At 44.1% G+C, this 19,419-nt stretch overlaps 1 protein-coding gene across 1 annotated transcript in view; it reads right to left on the bottom strand.

Annotated features, from left to right (window-relative positions):
* WDFY2 (WD repeat and FYVE domain containing 2) overlaps window positions 1-19,419 on the bottom strand; it is a 116,040-nt gene that overhangs the window by 42,183 nt on the left and 54,438 nt on the right. Inside the window, 2 exon segments of the mRNA XM_089680328.1 lie at window positions 488-638; window positions 7,681-7,735. Coding sequence (XP_089536454.1) covers window positions 488-638; window positions 7,681-7,735 — 206 coding nt within the window.

Below are 19,419 nucleotides of genomic sequence, written 5' to 3'. Positions count from 1 at the left end.
GCAGAAGGCTCATCAACACTTATGGATGGCTCCAGGATCACCTTTTTTCCAAATTTTTCAGAGGAGGTGCAGCACCAGCGAGCCAAATATTCTGATGTGAAGGCTGCTGGGCTAATTTATCAGGTCAAAGGGCGCTGTGCAAAGTGTAGCAGCTCAGTGATCACCCTTTATTGTTTTGACAGATGAATGCCAATGTACAATAAAATATGATTAGTTGCCACAAGAATGTACTTTAAATATCAGTACTCTTATGCTGTTTATTTATGAGCAAACAGCATGTGGTAATGAAAAGACCTGTTAGTCGATCTCCTAATCTACAATCATCAGATGGCTGCTATACTTTACTGCTCTTCTTACTGACTTCATACATCCTCCGGTACACACACTGGCGGATCATAAAACTGTATGATTCACTGAACCCATTTATACCACACTTGGTGAATAAAGCAAATATTCACTGCATTTCTCAGAGTATGTGTAAGGATACTGCAGACATGAAGCACAGGCTGTAGTGCGGTAGTTTCCCAGACGTTCCCCCGTCTCTGAACAGTGCCATGTGAACAGCTTGTCCTGTCCTGTACTCAACATCCACTCCATTTCCAGGACAAACAGAACCATTGTCAGTCGGCTCTGGTGGGCTGTGAAGACACAACAGAAAGATAAATGTTTAGATGCATGCTATGGTGTACATGAGGCAATTTATTAGCCACGTCTCTAATGGAGAGCTCTTACATTGTATGGAAATTTGCTGTATGATAAGCAGCAGAGAGGTGGGGGAAGGTACGCACTAGTCTAGTTTTTCACTTATGAAAGTTTTAAGGTATTTTGGCCCAGCCTCATACTTAGAGGAAGCCCAGTACAGCCTTGGAAGAGTTTGGTGCTACAATGATAATTGCGCTTGTTACACTCCTACCCTTGTTTTCCCAGCCAGGTGAGATGGAGTAGTTGGCTATTCAAAGAATCCTCACACTATTCAACCTCCTCCAGAACTTGTGCTGATAAAGGGAAGGGAGGGAGAGAGAGAGGAGGGGGGGGGGAGGAGGGGGGGGGGAAGAGGGGGGGGAGAGGGGGGGGGAAGAGGGGGAAGGGAGGGAGAGAGGGAGAGGGGGAGGGAGAGAGGGAGAGGGGGAGAGAGGGGGGGAGAGGGGGGGAGAGAGAGGGGGAAGGGAGTGAGAGGAAGGGAGAGGGGGGGAGGGAGAGGGAGAGAGAGAGGGAGGAGAGGGAGAGGGGGGAGAGGGAGAGAGGGAGGAGAGGGAGAGGGGGGAGAGGGAGAGGGGGGAGAGGAGGGGAGAGGAGGGGGGAGGGGGAGAGGAGGGGGGAGGGGGAGAGAGGGGGAGGGAGAGGTGGGAGAGAGGGGGGGGAAGAGAGAGGGGGGAGGGGGGAAGAGAGAGGGGAGGGGGGAGGGGGGAAGAGAGAGGGGAGGGGGGAGAGGGGGGAGGGGGGAAGAGAGAGGGGAGGGGGAGAGAGAGGAGGGGGAGAGAGAGGAGGGGGAGAGAGAGGAGGGGGGGAGAGAGGGGAGGAGAGAGGGGGGGAGAGAGGGGGGAGAGAGGGGGGAGAGGGGGGGAGAGAGGAGGGGAGAGAGGAGGGGGGGAGAGGGGAGAGAGGGGAGAGCGGAGAGAGAGGAGAGAGGAGAGAGGAGAGAGGAGAGAGAGGAGAGAGGAGAGAGAGGAGAGAGGAGAGAGGAGAGAGGAGAGAGGAGAGAGAGGAGAGAGGAGAGAGGAGAGAGGAGACAGAGGAGAGAGGAGAGAGAGGAGAGAGAGGAGAGAGGAGAGAGAGGAGAGAGAGGAGAGAGGAGAGAGAGGAGAGAGAGGAGAGAGAGAGAGAATCAATCGTACACTTTCCACTTAAAATGTTCTCGGAACATTTCCACAGGGTTCCAATCCCAACCATGACGGCAAGGACAACTGCTGGACAACTACTTGATTAATACTTATGTCCAGGACTGCTGTTAGAAACCACGGGGCATACAGCCAACCTGACAGGACCTCTTCCCCCCTCAAAAAACAAAAACACAGCTTACTATGCTTCAGTTATGCATGAACACAGTGAGTGATCGGTACTGGTCACTCACTGGGTTCCTTAAGGAAAGGAAGGGGCTGCTAAATGTGTCATTTCCCAGACCCTTTCCCTACTCTCATGAAACATCCTATTGTGTACTTGCAGCTGGCAGTGGGAAGTAGAGGAGAGAAGCCAGCAGCACTGTGGGGGGAGGGGGCACACAAGGGGGCCTGGGCAGCAGCAGCTCAGAGAGGGAGAGAGAATCAGAAAAGTGAATAGCAGTTGATGAGTTTCCCCTCTTGCATCCCTTTCAGCTCACATGTTTTTATCCATTTATTTTTTTAACAATTTTATTTGTACATAAGCATTTCTCTCTAACTTAAGCACTGTCTTCCTCTGTTTTTGGGACTTTCCTCCCCATCCTTGCTACCATAACCACAATGCAGTCTTCATTGAACCTCAAACTTTGGAACCTTACTTTTCTGTGGCTCCATGCTTGAAATGTGTACCAGAGCTGCATTAGCCATGCCATGAAGTGTTACCAGCAGCAGCTGGATTTTTAGGGCTCATATACACTGCAGCTGATAAACTCACGTTTAGGAGCTGTTCAGCGTTTTTTTTCAGCAGCCCCTGAGCGCACCCTAATGTTTTCCTGTGTGTCCATCTACACATCTTTGTTTACAGTCGTTTACAGGCATTTGTTCAAAGTTGTTTTTTTTAACTGCAGAAAACTTGCGTTTAGCAGTTGATTTTATCAGCGTTTTGAAACGCAAAAGGCTTGTAAACGCGGCAAATTGCATTTATAAGCGTTTGCCTTTGAACATTTTTTTTTTAACTCTTCCAGTTCCTGATGCCGTCCAGAGCCATTTTTTATCATGAAAAATACATGCAAAGCGTGTTCAAGGTACTCAGATGGACAAAACACTGAACACAGGATGTTCCTACCAAGCTGGTCACACATTGTAATGACCAATTCACACCTCAGACCTCTCCCACCCTTGGAAACAAAAGATATGTTAATGCCCATTCACACCTCAAATTCCTTATGAGAACGCCCTGCCAGGTGGCCTTAATGACTGACTCCACCAGACACCTTCCCACCCTTGGAAACAAAAGAAATGTTAATGAGCAACTCACACCTAATCTAATCTCAACACATACTGCCGTCTCTGCTTCTACCCTCTGTATTTCTCTGAAATAGTTAAATTTACCACTTTTCAGTGCATTCTGGGCATTTGGGAGGTTCTCCTGTGCTTATCTTTAAAAACGCTTCTAAATGCATACGCACATAAATGCATTATGCAAACACAGCTAAACAGACGGTTTTTAACCTATAGTCAGGTCCATAAATATTGGGACATCGACACAATTCTAACATTTTTGGCTCTATACACCACCACAATGGATTTGAAATGAAACAAACAAGATGTGCTTTAACTGCAGACTGTCAGCTTTAATTTGAGGGTATTTACATCCAAATCAAGTGAACGGTGTAGGAATTACAACAGTTTGCATATGTGCCACCCACTTGTTAAGTGACCAAAAGTAATGGGACAGAATAATACCGTATTTGCCGGCGTATAAGACGACTGGGCGTATAAGACGACCCCCCTACTTTTCCTGCTAAAATGTAGTGTTTGGGCTATACTCGCCGTATAAGACTACCCCTCTTCCAATGCACACCAGTGGGAGGAATAGTGCCCCATCATTGATGTCAGTGGGAGGAATAGTGCCCCATCATTGGTATTAGTGGCAGGAATAGTGTCCCATCATTGGCATTAGTGGCAGGAATCGTGCCCCATCATTAGTATCAGTGGAGGAATAGTGCTCCATCATTGGTGTCAGTGGGAGGAACAGTGCCCCATCATTGGTGTCAGTGGGAGGAATAGTGCCCCATCATTGGTGTCAGTGGCAGGAATAGTGCCCCATCATTGGTATCAGTGGGAGGAATAGTGCCCCATCATTGGTATCAGTGGGGGGAATAGGTGCCCCATCATTGGTATCAGTGGCAGGAATGGTGCCCCATCATTGGTATCAGTGGCAGGAATAGTGCCCCATCATTGGTATCAGTGGCAGGAATAGTGCCCCATCATTGATGTCAGTGGGAGGAATGGTGTCCCATCATTGGTGTCAGTGAGGGGTGGAATAGTGCCCCATCATTGGTGTCAGTGGGGGGTGGAATAGTGCCCCATCGTTGGTGTCAGTGGGGGGGGGAATAGTGCCCCATCATTGGTGTCAGTGGGGGGGAGGAATAGTGCCCCATCGTTGGTGTCAGTGGGAGGAATAGTGCCCCATCATTGGTATCAGTGACACCAATGATGGGGCACTATTCCTCCCACTGAGACTTGCTGACCCTGTTCTCGTATGGTGCTGCTGCAGCCAGCATATGTGGTTGCAGCAGCACCTCTACACAGAACACTTACCTGCTGCTCCGGCACTCAATTTTCGCGGGGCCGCTCGGTTCCGCCCCCTCGCCGGTGATTGGCCGCCTGTGTGCCTTTCCTGAGCTACAGTTCTGGCGGCCAATCACAGGTGAGGAGGCGGAGCCGAGCAGCCGCACGAACATCCAGTGGCCGAACTGAAGGAGACGCCGCGCTTCCTGGACCGGATCGTCGTGGGACTGGATCCAGGTAAGAGACATCAGCCCCTGCAAACCCCTGTACTTAATGCCGCAGCCCCCCTAACATGTGTACCGGCGTATAAGACGACCCCCGACTTTTGAGAAGATTTTCAAGGGTCAAAAAGTCGTCTTATACGCCGGCAAATACGGTAATCATAAATCAAACTTTCACTTTTTAATACTTGGTTGCAAATCCTTTGCAGTCAATTACAGCCTGAAGTCTGGACTGCATAGACATCACCAGACGCTGGGTTTCATCCCTGGTGATGCTCTGCCAGGTCTCTACTGCAACTGTCTTCAGTTGCTGCTTGTTCTTGGGGCATTTTCCCTTCAGTTTTGTCTTCAGCAAGTGAAATGCATGCTCAATCGGATTCAGGTCAGGTGATTGACTTGGCCATTGCATAACATTCCACTTCTTTCCCTTAAAAAACTCTTTGGTTGCTTTTGCAGTATGCTTTGGGTCATTGTCCATCTGCACTGTGAAGCGGCGTCCAATGAGTTGTGAAGCATTTGGCTGAATATGAGCAGATAATATTGCCTGAAACACTTCAGAATTCATCCTGCTGCTTTTGTCAGCAGTCACATCATTAATAAATACAAGAGAACCAGTTGCATTGGCAGCCATACATGCCCACGCCATGACACTACCACCACCATGCTTCACTGATGAGGTGGTATGCTTAGGATCATGAGCAGTTCCTTTCCTTCTCCATACTCTTCTCTTCCCATCACAAGTACAGGTACAAGTTGATCTTGGTCTCATCTGTCCATAGGATGTTGTTCCAGAACTGTGAAGGCTTTTTTAGATGTCGTTTGGCAAACTCTAATCTGGCCTTCCTGTTTTTGAGGCTCACCAATGGTTTACATCTTGTGGCGAACCCTCTGTATTCACTCTGGTGAAGTCTTCTCTTGATTGTTGACTTTGACACACATACACCTACCTCCTGGAGAGTGTTCTTGATCTGGCCAACTGTTGTGAAGGGTGTTTTCTTCACCAGGGAAAGAATTCTTTGGTCATCCACCACAGTTGTTTTCCGTGGTCTCTCTGATGGGTTTGTTTTGTTTTTTTCAGCCTAATGATGGCTTGCTTCACTGATAGTGACAGCTCTTTGGATCTCATCTTGAGAATTGACAGCAACAGATTCCAAATGCAAATAGCACACTTGAAATGAACTCTGGACCTTTTATCTGCTCATTGTAATTGGGATAATGAGGGAATTATTATTATTATTATTATTATACAGTATTTATAAAGCGCCAATAGTTCGCTCAGCGCTGTACATTACAAAGGGAGACAGAACATGTGACAGAACAATACCAATACAATGCAAAACATGAGGGGATCAAGGGCCCTGCTCTTTCGAGCTTACAATCTAGGAGGGAGGGGGTGGTGGCACAGGAGGAGATAGCTGTGGGGGATGGAGTGGTAGGAAGAGTGGAGGAGGGAGGCAAGTTAGCAGGGGGTGGGGTAGGCTTCCCTGAAGAGATGGGTTTTCAGGGTGCGCCTAAAGGAGAGGAGAGTAGGTGATAATCTGATGGGTTGGGGCAGGGAGTTCCAGAGGATGGGTGACACCCTGGAGAAGTCCTGGAGGCGGGCATGGGAGGAGGAATAACACACACCTGGCCATGAAACAGCTGAGAAGCCAATTGTCCCATTACTTGACATGGGACAATTGGCTACACACCTGGCCATGAAACAGCTGAGAAGCCAATTGTCCCATTACTTTTGGTCCCTTAACAAGTGGGAGGCACATATGCAAACTGTTGTAATTCCTACACCGTTCACCTGATTTGGATGTAAATACCCACAAATTAAAGCTGACAGTCTGCAGTTAAAGCACATCTTGTTCGTTTCATTTCAAATCCATTGTGTTGGTGTATAGAGCCAAAAATGTTAGAATTGTGTCGATGTCCCAATATTTATGGACCTGACCGTACGTTTTCCAGCAGTCAAGTTCCATCATTCAGAAGTGTCCCATGTACACACATACTAGGTCCAATTAAAGTGGTTCTAAAAGGGTGTTTTTTTTACTTTCATGCATTCTATCCATGAAAGTAAAAAACCTTCACTGTGTAGCTGCCCCCTCAGCCCCCCTAATACATACCCGAGCCTGATCTTCATCCAGTGATGTGCACGGGAACCTCAGCTCTCACAGAGTTCTCTCCTCTAATTGGCTGAGACACAGCCAATGGCTCCCGCTGCTGTTAATCACAGCAAGTGAGAAGGGAGTAGGGGGCAGAACTGAGCTGCGCTCTGTGCATGCCATAGACACACAGAGCTGGCTCGGGAGCGAGCATGCACTAGCACTCTCAGAGCAAGTAGCTTGCGCTGGGAGCACTCAGCAAGTGGGAGGGGTCACCGGCAGGGGACCTGAGAAGAGGAGGATGGAGAATGCTCTGTGAAAAACCATTGCACAGAGCAGGAAAGTATGACATGTTTGTTATTTTAAAGAGAAAGCCCTTTAGAACTTTAAGACAGGACCCAAACAACCTACCCTCTTTGGAAAGAACCCATGCAAGCTCAGGTAGAACATGCAAACTCCATGTAAATAGTGTCATGGCTAGAATTCGAACCAAGGATCCTAGAGATTTGAGGTATACATGCTAACCACTAAGCCACTGTGCTAACTGGTTAGCACATCACTGTGAAGTACAGGTATTTAGCAAAACCAGCTCTTCAATGATAAATGTAGTGAAACAAACTCCAGATGGCTCATAGAAATCAGTTATGAATAACAGCTTTATCTAAATGTAACTTTTATAGAAATGAATCTTGTTCTGCAATACAGTTACGTTTATTCTCAGTAAAGTAAGAATAATTTGAATTTTATGTTCTAGAAACAACATGCCCAAAGGCTGCGTGTACTACCTGCATCCATGCAATTCAAACACTCGTCAAACGAGCTGAAAGAAATGCAAAGTTGTAGCCAGTGATTGTTCGGAGAAATGGTAGTACACCAGACTGTCGTCTACATGAAATGTCAGCCATGCATGGCCTGCAGAACTCAGAACACAAAATCCCATTCCCAATTAAAAACAGAAAGGGCAAACTCATTTCTTACCTTGATATGTTCTTGATGGGATCATTTTGTTGTAATCTTCAGATAAAATAAATTCCTGCACAAAGAAATAACATTTCTGATTACTTGCTGTCCCAAACAAGGCTTTAAGTTCCCTTGTGTCATAAGTTGATGTCCACAGTTCCCAAGAACTTTTGCATGTGTCACTTTTCAGGCTTGGGTAATCATCACCTCCTATATATTGCATTTGCTACTATTTTTAGAAACATGCCTGTATACGAGGTGGTATAAGAAAGTTTTGAGACTAGATTTGTAACACACCAACAGGTGGCAGCACAAGACTGCATGCAAAGTCAAAGGGAGCACCGACCTTCATAAGTCAGTCATACTGTGTACATCGGGAGCTGTGCAACTGGTGCTATTCTGACCACATGCCTTACCACATCTGCCGTTTTATCATGGACAGCAAACTTAGAACAAAGACCAAATGTGAAATTCTGTGTAAAAGTTGTACACCCAAGTTTCATCAATGATCGGATGATGGAGGTCTTGGCAAACTTCAATGCGGTGTTCCTTCTGCTCCTGGGTCAGCAATCTGGGGACGAACTTGGCAGCAACACGGCGTATGCTCAAATCACACGTGGAGGATTGCCTGGACTGTTCTGTATGACACCAACAATGGCAGCAATGTTGTAGATTGTTCTCCGAAGGTCATCGTGCATGAGTTGCAGAATGGTTTTGACATTTTCAGGGGTTGAGCTCGTTGAAAGTTTATCTGATCTCTCGTCGTATTCCAGTGATGCAGAATTTCACATTTGCTCTTTGTTCTAACTTGCTATCCATGATGAAATAGCAGACTTGGTAATGCATGTTGTCAGAAGAGCACCAGTTGCACAGCTTCCGATATACACAGGATGAGCACACTGTCTTGTGAAGATTGGTGCTCCCTGTGACTGTGCATACAGCCTTGTGCTGCCATCTGTTGGCGTGTTACAAAACTAGCCTCAAAACTTTTTGATACCACCTTGTATACTCCAGTCATGAGACAAATACAGAGTTTGTTCCAGGTCAGAGAATCAGAAAGTTGACAATTCCATGCCTAGGACACTGTTCTTAAACAGAGAGTGACTCACTCCTCTGAGGTCAGTTGACTTGCATTCTTTCTTCCCCCATGTCATTCCTACAAACAAGAACGCTTGAGAATATTCAGCAGACTAACATGCCTCCCAGACCCAGGATCAAGCTTGTATGTTGAACTGCCCTGTCACATCAGCTTAAAGGATAAGTAGCTGCCGTCCCAATTTGAAAAACAGCGAAGCCATACAGGGCTCCACCCACACGACTGCGTCATTCATTCACAGTTTTCGGTGAATTAATGCCTACAAGTACCGTCAGCCATTGCAGCTGATGGCTTGTATTTCTCAACTACAAAGGTGCTGGTGAGAGCTCTTGCAGTCCATTGATCTTCCTGCTTTCAAGTAGCTGCCTGTCCATACAAGGTATAGGGAGACAGCTATGCAGACAGTCTGCAGGAGCCAGAGATTGCACCTGCAATCTGCTGATCACAGGTGGAATGATCTGCAGGCTCCTCAATGGCAAAGAAAAAAAAAATGCGCATTTATAATTGTTTTTTTTTTCCCCCAAAAGGTGAACCTTTCTTTAAAGAGACCCTGTTAGCAACGTAAAAATTTTGCAGGTAAAAGGCACAGAAAAATCAAGTCCAAATACATGAAGGTATGTGCTTCTACCTCCCAGTGTTATAATGCTGCTTCATCACCGGTGATCTGGCAGAAGCAGCTGACTCCTCATCCACGTGGTCTGCAGAAGCAAAGAAAAGCTGGCACTCCGGTGTAAACTCTGCAATCTCGTGTTTAAATGGAAGCTAACAGATGACAGCCACAAATGTCAACGCGTTTCAGCCAAACTGACCAGTTTCATGTAAAAGGCCAGTATGGCTGAAACATGCTGACATTTGTGGCTGTCATCTATTATCTGCTAAGAAACACAAGATTACAGAGTATAAAATGGAGTGCCAGGAAAATCAAGTGTTTTAATGCTTACTTAGTGATTTTCCTTTCTGTAAACAATTTTTATTCACTTTCTAGCAACTTTGACTTCTTCAGGGAGAGTCGATTCCCTAGCACAAAGTTCCCTCTCCCTTCTTGCACGCCATAGCCCTCTCCTCTTCTAAGAGTGTCTCATTGTTGTCTCTGCTGGTCCAGCTCCTCCGCTTTTCCCTTCACCTACATAACCTTTTATTATGAAGCTGCCAGGGTCGGAGTGAAGGGAAAACTATAGAGTGTCAGCTCTGAGTCTGCTGGGGCTGATGACACCACATCCATTATGGCAGTGCCCAACAGCAGTCTCAAGGCTTTGTGTCTACACAAGGGAAGCTTTTACAGGTAAACAGCATTTATACAATATGTTGAATGCACATATAACCTTATGGTAGGAGTGCTGTTGAAATGAACAGTCTGGTAACAGGACCTCTTCAAAATTTAGCATCGCATAACAAACCAAGTAAGAAAGCACTCATCCTTCTGGCAATTGCCAGCATTGCTGGCCCAGAACAGGTTCCATTGCTCAGGGCTGCAGAGTTTATTTTCACACCATACACAATAAAGGTGGTATGGTAACATAGGCCTGGAATCGCTTTCACAATGGTGTCAGTCTAGGTACCATAAATGTCATAATAGAAGGCTTTTGTAAAAGAATCTGTAAAACTGCATACAGAATGTGTCCTCATTTGTACTCCGAGCACTGACATTCTTCTTTGCTAAATCTGCCAAAACAGCTGATACTCCAGAAACCAGAATACACCTCCCAAAACTGGCCTTGGCTGTTCACACGGTCCCGAGATTGTCAGCACAATCTGGATCTTCACCATTTCTGAAATCTGTACTTATAATGGGAGGACTTTGGGAACAGCATCTGATGCCGGTACAAATTATTCATAGGCAAGTTAAATGGCACATGGCTAGGCACACCTACTGTGTAAAAAGTCCTATTGTAACTTCATAGTGCACAATGCATCAAATGCTCTGTACTCTCTTCTTTTAATAGCAGACCCATGCAATAGGAGACCCTTAAAACCACCCTAAGGGCCAAGTTCACACCACATGCAGTCCAGTGCGTTTTTCTTTCTGCATGAAAAACAGGTTATGTGATTTCCAGTGGCATAGTTAACACCAGTGCAGTCAGTTCCAGCAAAAAAAAAAACATTCTGCATTGTTCCTACACTGAATGGTACTGGAACACAGTAAAACGCATCAAAACACACGGGATCCAGGTACAGTGAAAGAAACAAACAAAAAAAAACCGTTAATACGGAAAAAAAACCCACATTTGTAATGCATCTGAAAACACATCAAAAAACGCACCAGAACACATAACGTGCTAACAATGAACATGCAGAAATGCATCCGGAGTGCGTTTTTGTGGCGTGAACAGGATTAAAGATAAAACTTGCTGCTGAAACCTAAAACAAAAAAAAAAAAAAAAAAAAAAGAAGAGACCAGTGGAATTTTTAGCTACCAAATTTGTTTATTACTACTGAACACAATCAAGCAGTTTTGCTGTGATCCTATCTTTCCTAAGCCAGTTATCAAGTGCCACCAGGAGAGCGCATTTTCTGGCTCCCCTTACAGGACCACAGATGGAATAATTACTGGTTCCTTTGAACTACACATACCTGTGTTTCCACCTGGTCATGTGCAAAATAAGTATTAAACTGTTTAGCACACAAGAGGTGGAAGCAGGCATAAATCCAGTTTCAGCTGAAAACGTCCTGCATATATGCCAAAAACAAAATGATCTGGGAGGAGGCACCCAGAGAAAAGCAGAACGGAGCAGGAACAGAAGCTTTAATAAAATGTAATAATTGTAACAGATACTGTATTTTAAAGTTTAAACGTTAAAGAAAACAAAAACTCTATTCTAATCCGCAGCCTACTGTGATTTTCTAAAGAAAAAAAAAAAAAAAAAAGTCAAACTATGCTATTGACTCATTGCCCTTCATATAAAATTATATACTTTAAGTTAAAATTTCTGGTATTCACAGCATTGATTTACTGCCGAAGCCTTTCATTATTAGGAAAATACCATCTATAGCAGTGGAGGTCAGCTTACATGATCTAGGCCTGGAGTGTCCAAGCTTTTGACTTTCCTGGGTCACATTGGAAGAAGAGGAATTGTCTAGGGCCACACATAAAATACACTCACAAGAAGGATATCTGATGAACAGAAAAAGTTGGGCAGATCACAAGGTAATGATCACTGATCTAGATAATGTACCTATCTGAGTAATAAAACTTTTTATGCAATATTTTTTATTTTAAAAGTAAAAGAGGCAACATAAAACTAGTGCGATATTTGACACATCAATATGTTTTTATTTTATTTTTATTTATTACAGATACTTATATAGTGCAGTCAAATTACGCAACGCTTTACATCAGTCCCAAACCCTCAAGGGGTTTACAATCTAAGGTGCCTGACTTACATTCATACATACACATACTAGGGCCAATTTAGACAGGAGCCAATTCTCCTACCAGCATGTCTTTGGAGGGCTGGAGAAAACCGGAAAACATTCACGCAGGCACAGGGAGAAAATGCAAACTCCAGGCAGGTGGTGCCGTGATTGGGATTCGAACCAGCAACCCAGGTGGAAGTGCTAACCATTTAGCAACTGTCTGATAAGCACCTTGAGAATTCATTGAGAATTGCTACTACATCCAGACAGATATTTTGGTTCTAATTTTGTCCTAAATGTTCTTCATCCTTCGAAAATAGTTGCTCACAAATATAGATGCTAGCGAAAAACTGATGACATGAGTAAAGCGTGATCGTAATTACTTCTTTGGGAAGATAAAACTTAGAAACGTCCAGAGGACAGTCGTGCTGTAAAAAAAGATCGCAGGCTGCGGACATGTTACAGGAACTAATCAGAGGCTGCAGGCATGCTAGAGCAGTTGTTGGGAGACTAGGGACATACTTCAGGAGACTCCGACTACAGACCTGTCACATGACACACATGACATGATCATTACTATTAAAACCCCCTTTACAAATCAATGGCTCCACATTTTTTATACAGTCCCCTTCAAAATTATGAGCTGCACAAGTGTCAAAGGGCCACACGTTGGGCACCAGTGATTCATGGGGATGCCAAGATGCAGGTTCTCTTAGAGAACAGACAGTGACATATGATTAGAAGGTATAGGTGTTATTTTGGGGTGCCTGTGATGCTGCTTCCCATAAACCCGGAAGGATCTGTGGACTGTTTAAGGAGTTGTGGCAAGAAAGGGTACTTTTATACTCTTATCACCATGGATGTCCCTCTATAAAACCTGCAGAATCTGACCGCAAGGAAAAAAGAAGCTACTGGTGATGGTGGCCTTGTTTCATACTACCCCTATTCATGTAGATTAAATTATAAAAAAAAAAAAAAAAAAGAAAAGATCCCTCATGCCTAATTATTATATTATACAGGATTTATATAGCGCCAACAGTTTGTACAGCGCTTTACAAAATGAATCTGTTGAATGCCGGGAAATGTTGGATTCCCTTGCTGTGGAGGACTCTGAACGGCACAAGGGACACATCCTATTGATTGGGTTTTTATTTTAGCTACACTTAGGTTTTAACCACTTGAGGTCCAGTGCAATTTTTTTACATACATTACAAATTTTCAGAAAGCAGAGGCCCTTTAGAATAAAACAGTGGTGGGCCTCATGCACACAGGGCATTTTTGCAGCCACTTTTAGGGGTGTCCGGTGTTTTTTTTTTTTTTTTACGGCTTCCAAACAGCCTTCCATGTCATCTCATAGACTTTTAGAAGCTTTTTAGTAGCAGTAACGTTTACCAGTGGGAAAAAAACCCAGGGTCAGTGCGTCCAGAAACAGCATTATGGCAGAAAAAATGCTTGACGCGTGTAAACGTGTGTCGTTAGGCACATTTAGTACTTGCGCGTTAATTCCATTCAATGGCCAGGATAAGAATTTATTCTGGCCAATTAAATGAATTAACGCCCAAATGCTTGATGCTTGTAAATGCGCCTAACAGCTTGCAGAAACATTAAACAACAAATGTCAGGCATTTTTTTTGTCAAAACGCTGTTGCCAAGAGGACAAGCGTTTTTAAAACGTCCTGTGTGTATGAGGCCTTAAAAATGTACATGCCGGTGAAATGACATAAAACTTCGGAACCCCAAATTTCCACAAGCAAAGCTTTAAAAGCCTTTACAGGTTATCAAAATAATGCTAACCGCGAATGATGGAAGCGAAAGTGATAAAATGCTCATCACCTCGAACTTCATTCATTGTACCACCCTATTTTCAGTACCGCAAAAGCAATTGAGCCAGCCATAGATGGAGCGATTTTATTTCCTGCAACCTGTGGTACAAGAAGAGAAAGAAAAGAAAATCGCTCGATTCCACCAACAACACAATCACTCCTGATGTGTGAATCCCTCCTGTGGAGCTATTTTGTTCTACCAGCGGGGGGAGCTGTCCTGGCCAGGAGAACAGACAGTGATTATTGCTAGTGGCTATAGTTGCTGGAAATATTCACATGAAAAATCTGATAGGCTGGCTGTACCCCAAGTTGATGGATTGATCAACTTGGGTACATTCAGCATGCCCATACAAGGTTCAAAGCTCCAAAGTTTCCTACTGAACCAGCCAAAATATGAACCCTCTATGGCTGGCTTTATGCAGCTCTATATCTGCCCAGATCACTTTTACCTAAAAGTCGACCACAAGCATAAAAATAAAAAACAGTACCAAGCTCACAGGTGGTTTTAACCACTTGAAGTCCCCGTCATTTATAAATCTGCATGCTCTGCTTGTGCCTGTGTAGGTTTCCTCTAGGTACTCTGGTTTCCTCTCACACTCCAAACACATGCCAGTGGGTTAATTGGATCCTGTCTAAATTGGCCCCAGTATGTGTACAGTATGTATGATCGTGAGTTAAAGCAGAGTTACAGTGAAAATAAAAAAAGTCAGCAGCTACAAAAACTGTTCCTCAATCCCGCGGTGTGCCCCCCACAACCAGTTTCACTGGCAGCCCAGTGTTCCCAGCGCTGGCATCTTCAGTGTGGGCACCCGGCTGTGAAAGCTTGTGGCTTCACAGCCGGGTGCTCACTGCGCATGCGCGAGTAGTGCTGCGCTTTGTGAATGGTCCCATAGTCTTCAGGGACCTGTCATGTCCCAGAAGACTACTGGGGGGGTGGGGGGTTAGGGGATGACAACGTCCACTTCCGATTGCCTAAGTAATCGCAGCGTACGTGGGTGCGGGTACCTGTCAATTTCAGGTACCCGCTCCCCAAAAGTGCCAATCCTTAACCAGGAGCGGGGGACCAGTCCTTAAAGCCGAACTTCCCCTTTTGGGTGGAGCTCTACTTTACGGACCTTAGATTGTATACTCCTTCGGGGTTAGGGACTTATGTGAATATATATATAAATATATATCTCACTATCGTGTGTGTGTGTGTGTAAAGCGCTGTGTAAATCGATGGCGCTATATAAGAACCTGCAATAAATATTGCAAAATAAATGGTGAATGGCTAGCAGGTGGTTAAAGTGGTAAAATATGTGTGGAAATATGCATGTATCACAGAGATGTACTGCTTATGGTTTGTTTTTCCTGCCCTGATATACACTTTATAGCAGCCTTTCTAATATTTGAGGGAAACAACTAGGCATTCATGAACATGTACATCTACTGAATCTGGCAATCTAGTAGACAAAATCATAGAAAGATAAAATCGCTCAACTTAGGAACAAAACCATTGGAATCGTTATAATGGCACCCTTCCACTGACCACAATTCAAGTGATTCCAAAGCAAAAAAAGTTAATGAATTACCTGCATGAAGGTAAAAAAAACCTTCTACTAGTTGTCCCCCACCCCCTCCCTAAATACTTACCTGAGACCTACATCAATCTAGCACTGTGCCCATCTGCAGCAGTGCCAGTTCTCTCTCCCCTCACAGGTTTAGAGACAGCAGCAGGAGCCAATGGTTCCCACTGTTGTCAATCAAATGCTGTGAGGAGGAAGCGTGTGTGGGGGCCGAGCTGTTGCTCCTGGCTCAGGAGCAGACCCACAGGTGTGCCACCATAAGAGACATCCTATGTGGGTGCAGATAGAAGAGGAGGAACTGAGAGCGCAGGCAGGGTACTGTAGAAGAGGACCACCATTGCACAGTGCAGGAAAGTAGAACGTGTTTGTTATTAAAAAAAATATACAGCCTTTAAAACCGCTTTAAATTCCTCCCAGCAACAAAACACTTGAGAGACATTGGGTAACTCATGTCATGAAGCCCCCCCAGGTGACATTCCACAGAAGCCACGCATGGTTTACATATTTACAGTATGTCCTGTATGTCTATATGAACAATCCATGCAATTACAGGGAGAAGACTCCTCAATACCAGGCACTTTCAACCCCTCCCTGCCCACTGTGAATGACAATTACTCGTGCACCACTGTACCCATGTCCCTCCTAGATTGTAAGCTCCGAGGAGCAGGGCCCTCCCTATTCCTCTTGTATTGAACTGTATTGTTGCTGTATTGTCTCCCGTTATATTGTAAAGCGCTGAGCAAACTGTTGGTGCTATATAAATCCTGTATAATAATAATATGACATATTTATCATTGTTTTGGAGACAAACAGAGCTTTCTTTTGGTGGTATTTAACCACTTGCCCTCCAGAGGATTTACCCCTCTTCCTGACCAGGCCATTTTTTGCGATACGGCGCTGCGTTACTTTAACTGACAATTTCGCGGACATGCAACACTGTACCCAAATTAAATTTACGTCCTTTTTTTCCCCACAGATAGAACTTTCTTTTGGTGGTATTTGATCACCTGTGCAGTTTTAATTTTTGCGCTATAAACAAAAAAATGCCGACAATTTGGGGAAATGTTTTTTTTTTTTACTAAAACACACCCATTAAAGAAAAATTAAAAATAAAATGTCTTCATAAATGTAGGCCAAAATGTATTCTGCTACATGTCTTTGCTAAAAAAAAAAAAAAAAATTTGATACATGTAAATTAATTGGTTTACGTAAAAGTTACAGCATCTGCAAATTCTGGTATATATAGTGGAATGTTTTTTGTTTATTTTTTTTATACTAGTAATGGCGGCGATCAGCAACTTATAGTGGGACTGTGGCGGGCATTCTGACACTGGGTGGGAACTGACTAATTGCCACTGACATCCCCAGTGACACTATTACAGTGATCAGTGCTAATAAAAAGCACTGACACTGTACTAATGACACTGGGCATGAAGGGGTTGACATCTGGGGCAATCAAATGGCTAATAGTGTGTGGTTTTACATGATATGCTGTGTGTGTTCTACTAGGGAAACATGCTGCTGTGTATTTCTCTGTTGTGCAGAGAAATACACAGCAGCATATCCTTGCTAGCAGGAGAGAGACCTGTGTTTACACACAGGTCTCTCCCCTGTCAGTTCTACAAGGCGATTGACAGGTGTCGGTGGGGAATTTCTGGCTGGGACCCAGTGACTGGCAGGCCTAGCCACCAATGACGGCGCAGGTGCACACGCCCCCTAACCGGAAATGCAAATCAGTGTGTGTGTATATATATACACACACAGTGTGTGTGTGTGTGTGTGTGTGTGTGTGTACACACATACATACACACGAGATTTTGCACAGCCCTGCAGCAGTAGTTCTACTATAGGGCGACGCGCAAGCGGTTAATCACCACTTTTTTTTTTTATTGTTTACTCAATAAAACAAAAAAAAAAAAATGAATTTGGAAAAAAGCATTTTTCTTAGTGTCAACTATAAAATTTTGCAGATAAGTAATTTTTCTTCATAAATGTTGAGCAACATGTATACTGCTACATTACCTTCATGTTAGAGGTTAAAGAGACCCATTGCCAGACCATTCATTGCAACAAAAATGTCCCTATTAGATTGTATGTGCATTTAACACATTTTCTGTATGTTCTTTTTCTATAAAAGGTCCCCAAGACTGCTGCTGGGCAAAGCTTGGACATGACATCAGCAGCCCCTGCACATTCAGAACTGTTACTCAAGTGACACCCCTATATTATTCCAGGTCACTTCCCCCCCCCCCCGGTTGCTACATATAACCAGGTAGTTGAGGGGAGGGGCAGAATAGCTGGGGCAACACAGAGAGTAATTAGACACCCCCAGAAAAGGAGAGAGCTATATCATTCAAGGAGGAAGGGAACCATGTAAAGCAATTGAATTTTTTTTCTGGAGTAGTCAAACTTACTAGCCAGTTCAGAGGCACACTGCGAGTGAATAAAATATTTATGAAAGGAAAAACACTGAAAGTAAGCATTAATCTTTCTGTGCTTTGGCCTGCATATTTTTTTATATAATCAGCCTGCTTATTTTTTTTTTTAAAGCTGGTGACAGGGTCTCTTAAAAGGTTAGGGTCATAAATTAAATGTAAAGGGTAGAGTTAGATTTTAAAAAGTTCAACATTAGGTCCATGTAACATTGGACATTCTGCCTCTAGTGACATCTAACCAGCAGCAAAATCATGAAGATGCAATATGCATCTTATGGAAATTCTTCCTTGCTGGTTGGATTGCTGCAGAACCTCGAATATTAGCGAGGAAGGAAGAATAGGACGTCACCTTGCTGGTTCAATCAGCTAGAAAGCAACACCATAAAAGGTGAATGGACTCAAATATTCTGTTGTCAGGCAATTACTTGTATTTGGACTTTGACAGGGGTTCCAATCCTTCCCTACTTTATCCAAAACAGAAATAAAAAGCTTTGTCTACGCAACTTGGCTGAGAAGAGGATTTTATAAATTGTACCCTTGTACCCTGTATAGCAAGTTTTTGGGTTGTGGGAGGAAAAGAGCGCATGGAGAGGAAAGCAACACCAATAAAGGAAAAACACACAAATGTACATAATTGTTTCTGGAAAACCTGTTAATTTATAACTAGAAAAAAAAGCTGGATGTATTTTGAAATGAGACCTTTTAACTATGTGTTCCCCTGACACTTGCCTTTCACAATTCTAGAGTTCAAAAGCATTTTTAGTGTACAAAGACAAAAGTGTTCCTGTAAAGTAACTGTCAGGGGTTCAGTCTAGGTCAGGAGTCCCCAAACTCTTCACATCAGCAACCCCTTCTTGAAGTTTCAGATTGTTCATCAACATCCAAACATTATACTAAAATCATATATGAAATACTATTCTAAATAGTAGTACTACTACTACTGCTACTACAAATATTAATAGCGTTATGAACACCTTCTTCACATCCTCTTGGTATCAGCAGCTGCCATTTTGGTAGTTGTGTTGATTTTGAAAAAAATGCACAACAATCAGTTCTTCTGCACTGCTTCTATTACTATGGGCATACTTACTGGCTCTCCAACAGAGATTGAGATGGATGTACTCGCTGGCACTCCAACAGGGTTTCAGGTGGATGTACTCACTGGCCCTCCAACAGGGTTTGAGGTGGATGTACTCACTGGCTCTCCAACAGGGTTTGAGGTGGATGTACTCACTGGCTTTCCAACAGGATTTGAGGTGGATGTACTCGCTGGCTCTCCAACAGGGTTTGAGGTGAATGTACTCACTGGCTCTCCAACAGGGTTTGAGGTGGAAGAACTCACTGGCCCACCAACAGGGTTTAAGGTGGATGTACTCGCTGGCTCTCCAACAGGGTTTGAGGTGGATGTACTCACGGACACTCCAACAGTGTTTGAGGTGGATGTTCCTGTGGCTCTCCAAAATAATTTGAGGTGGGTGTACAGT

This window comes from Staurois parvus, unplaced genomic scaffold, assembly GCF_062004578.1.
Source record: "Staurois parvus isolate SC_StPar_1 unplaced genomic scaffold, SC_StPar_1.0 ptg000242l, whole genome shotgun sequence".
Classification (NCBI taxonomy): Eukaryota; Metazoa; Chordata; class Amphibia; order Anura; family Ranidae; genus Staurois; species Staurois parvus.
Note: the sequence above shows the minus strand (reverse complement) of the source record. Positions and strands in the feature narration are given on the sequence as shown.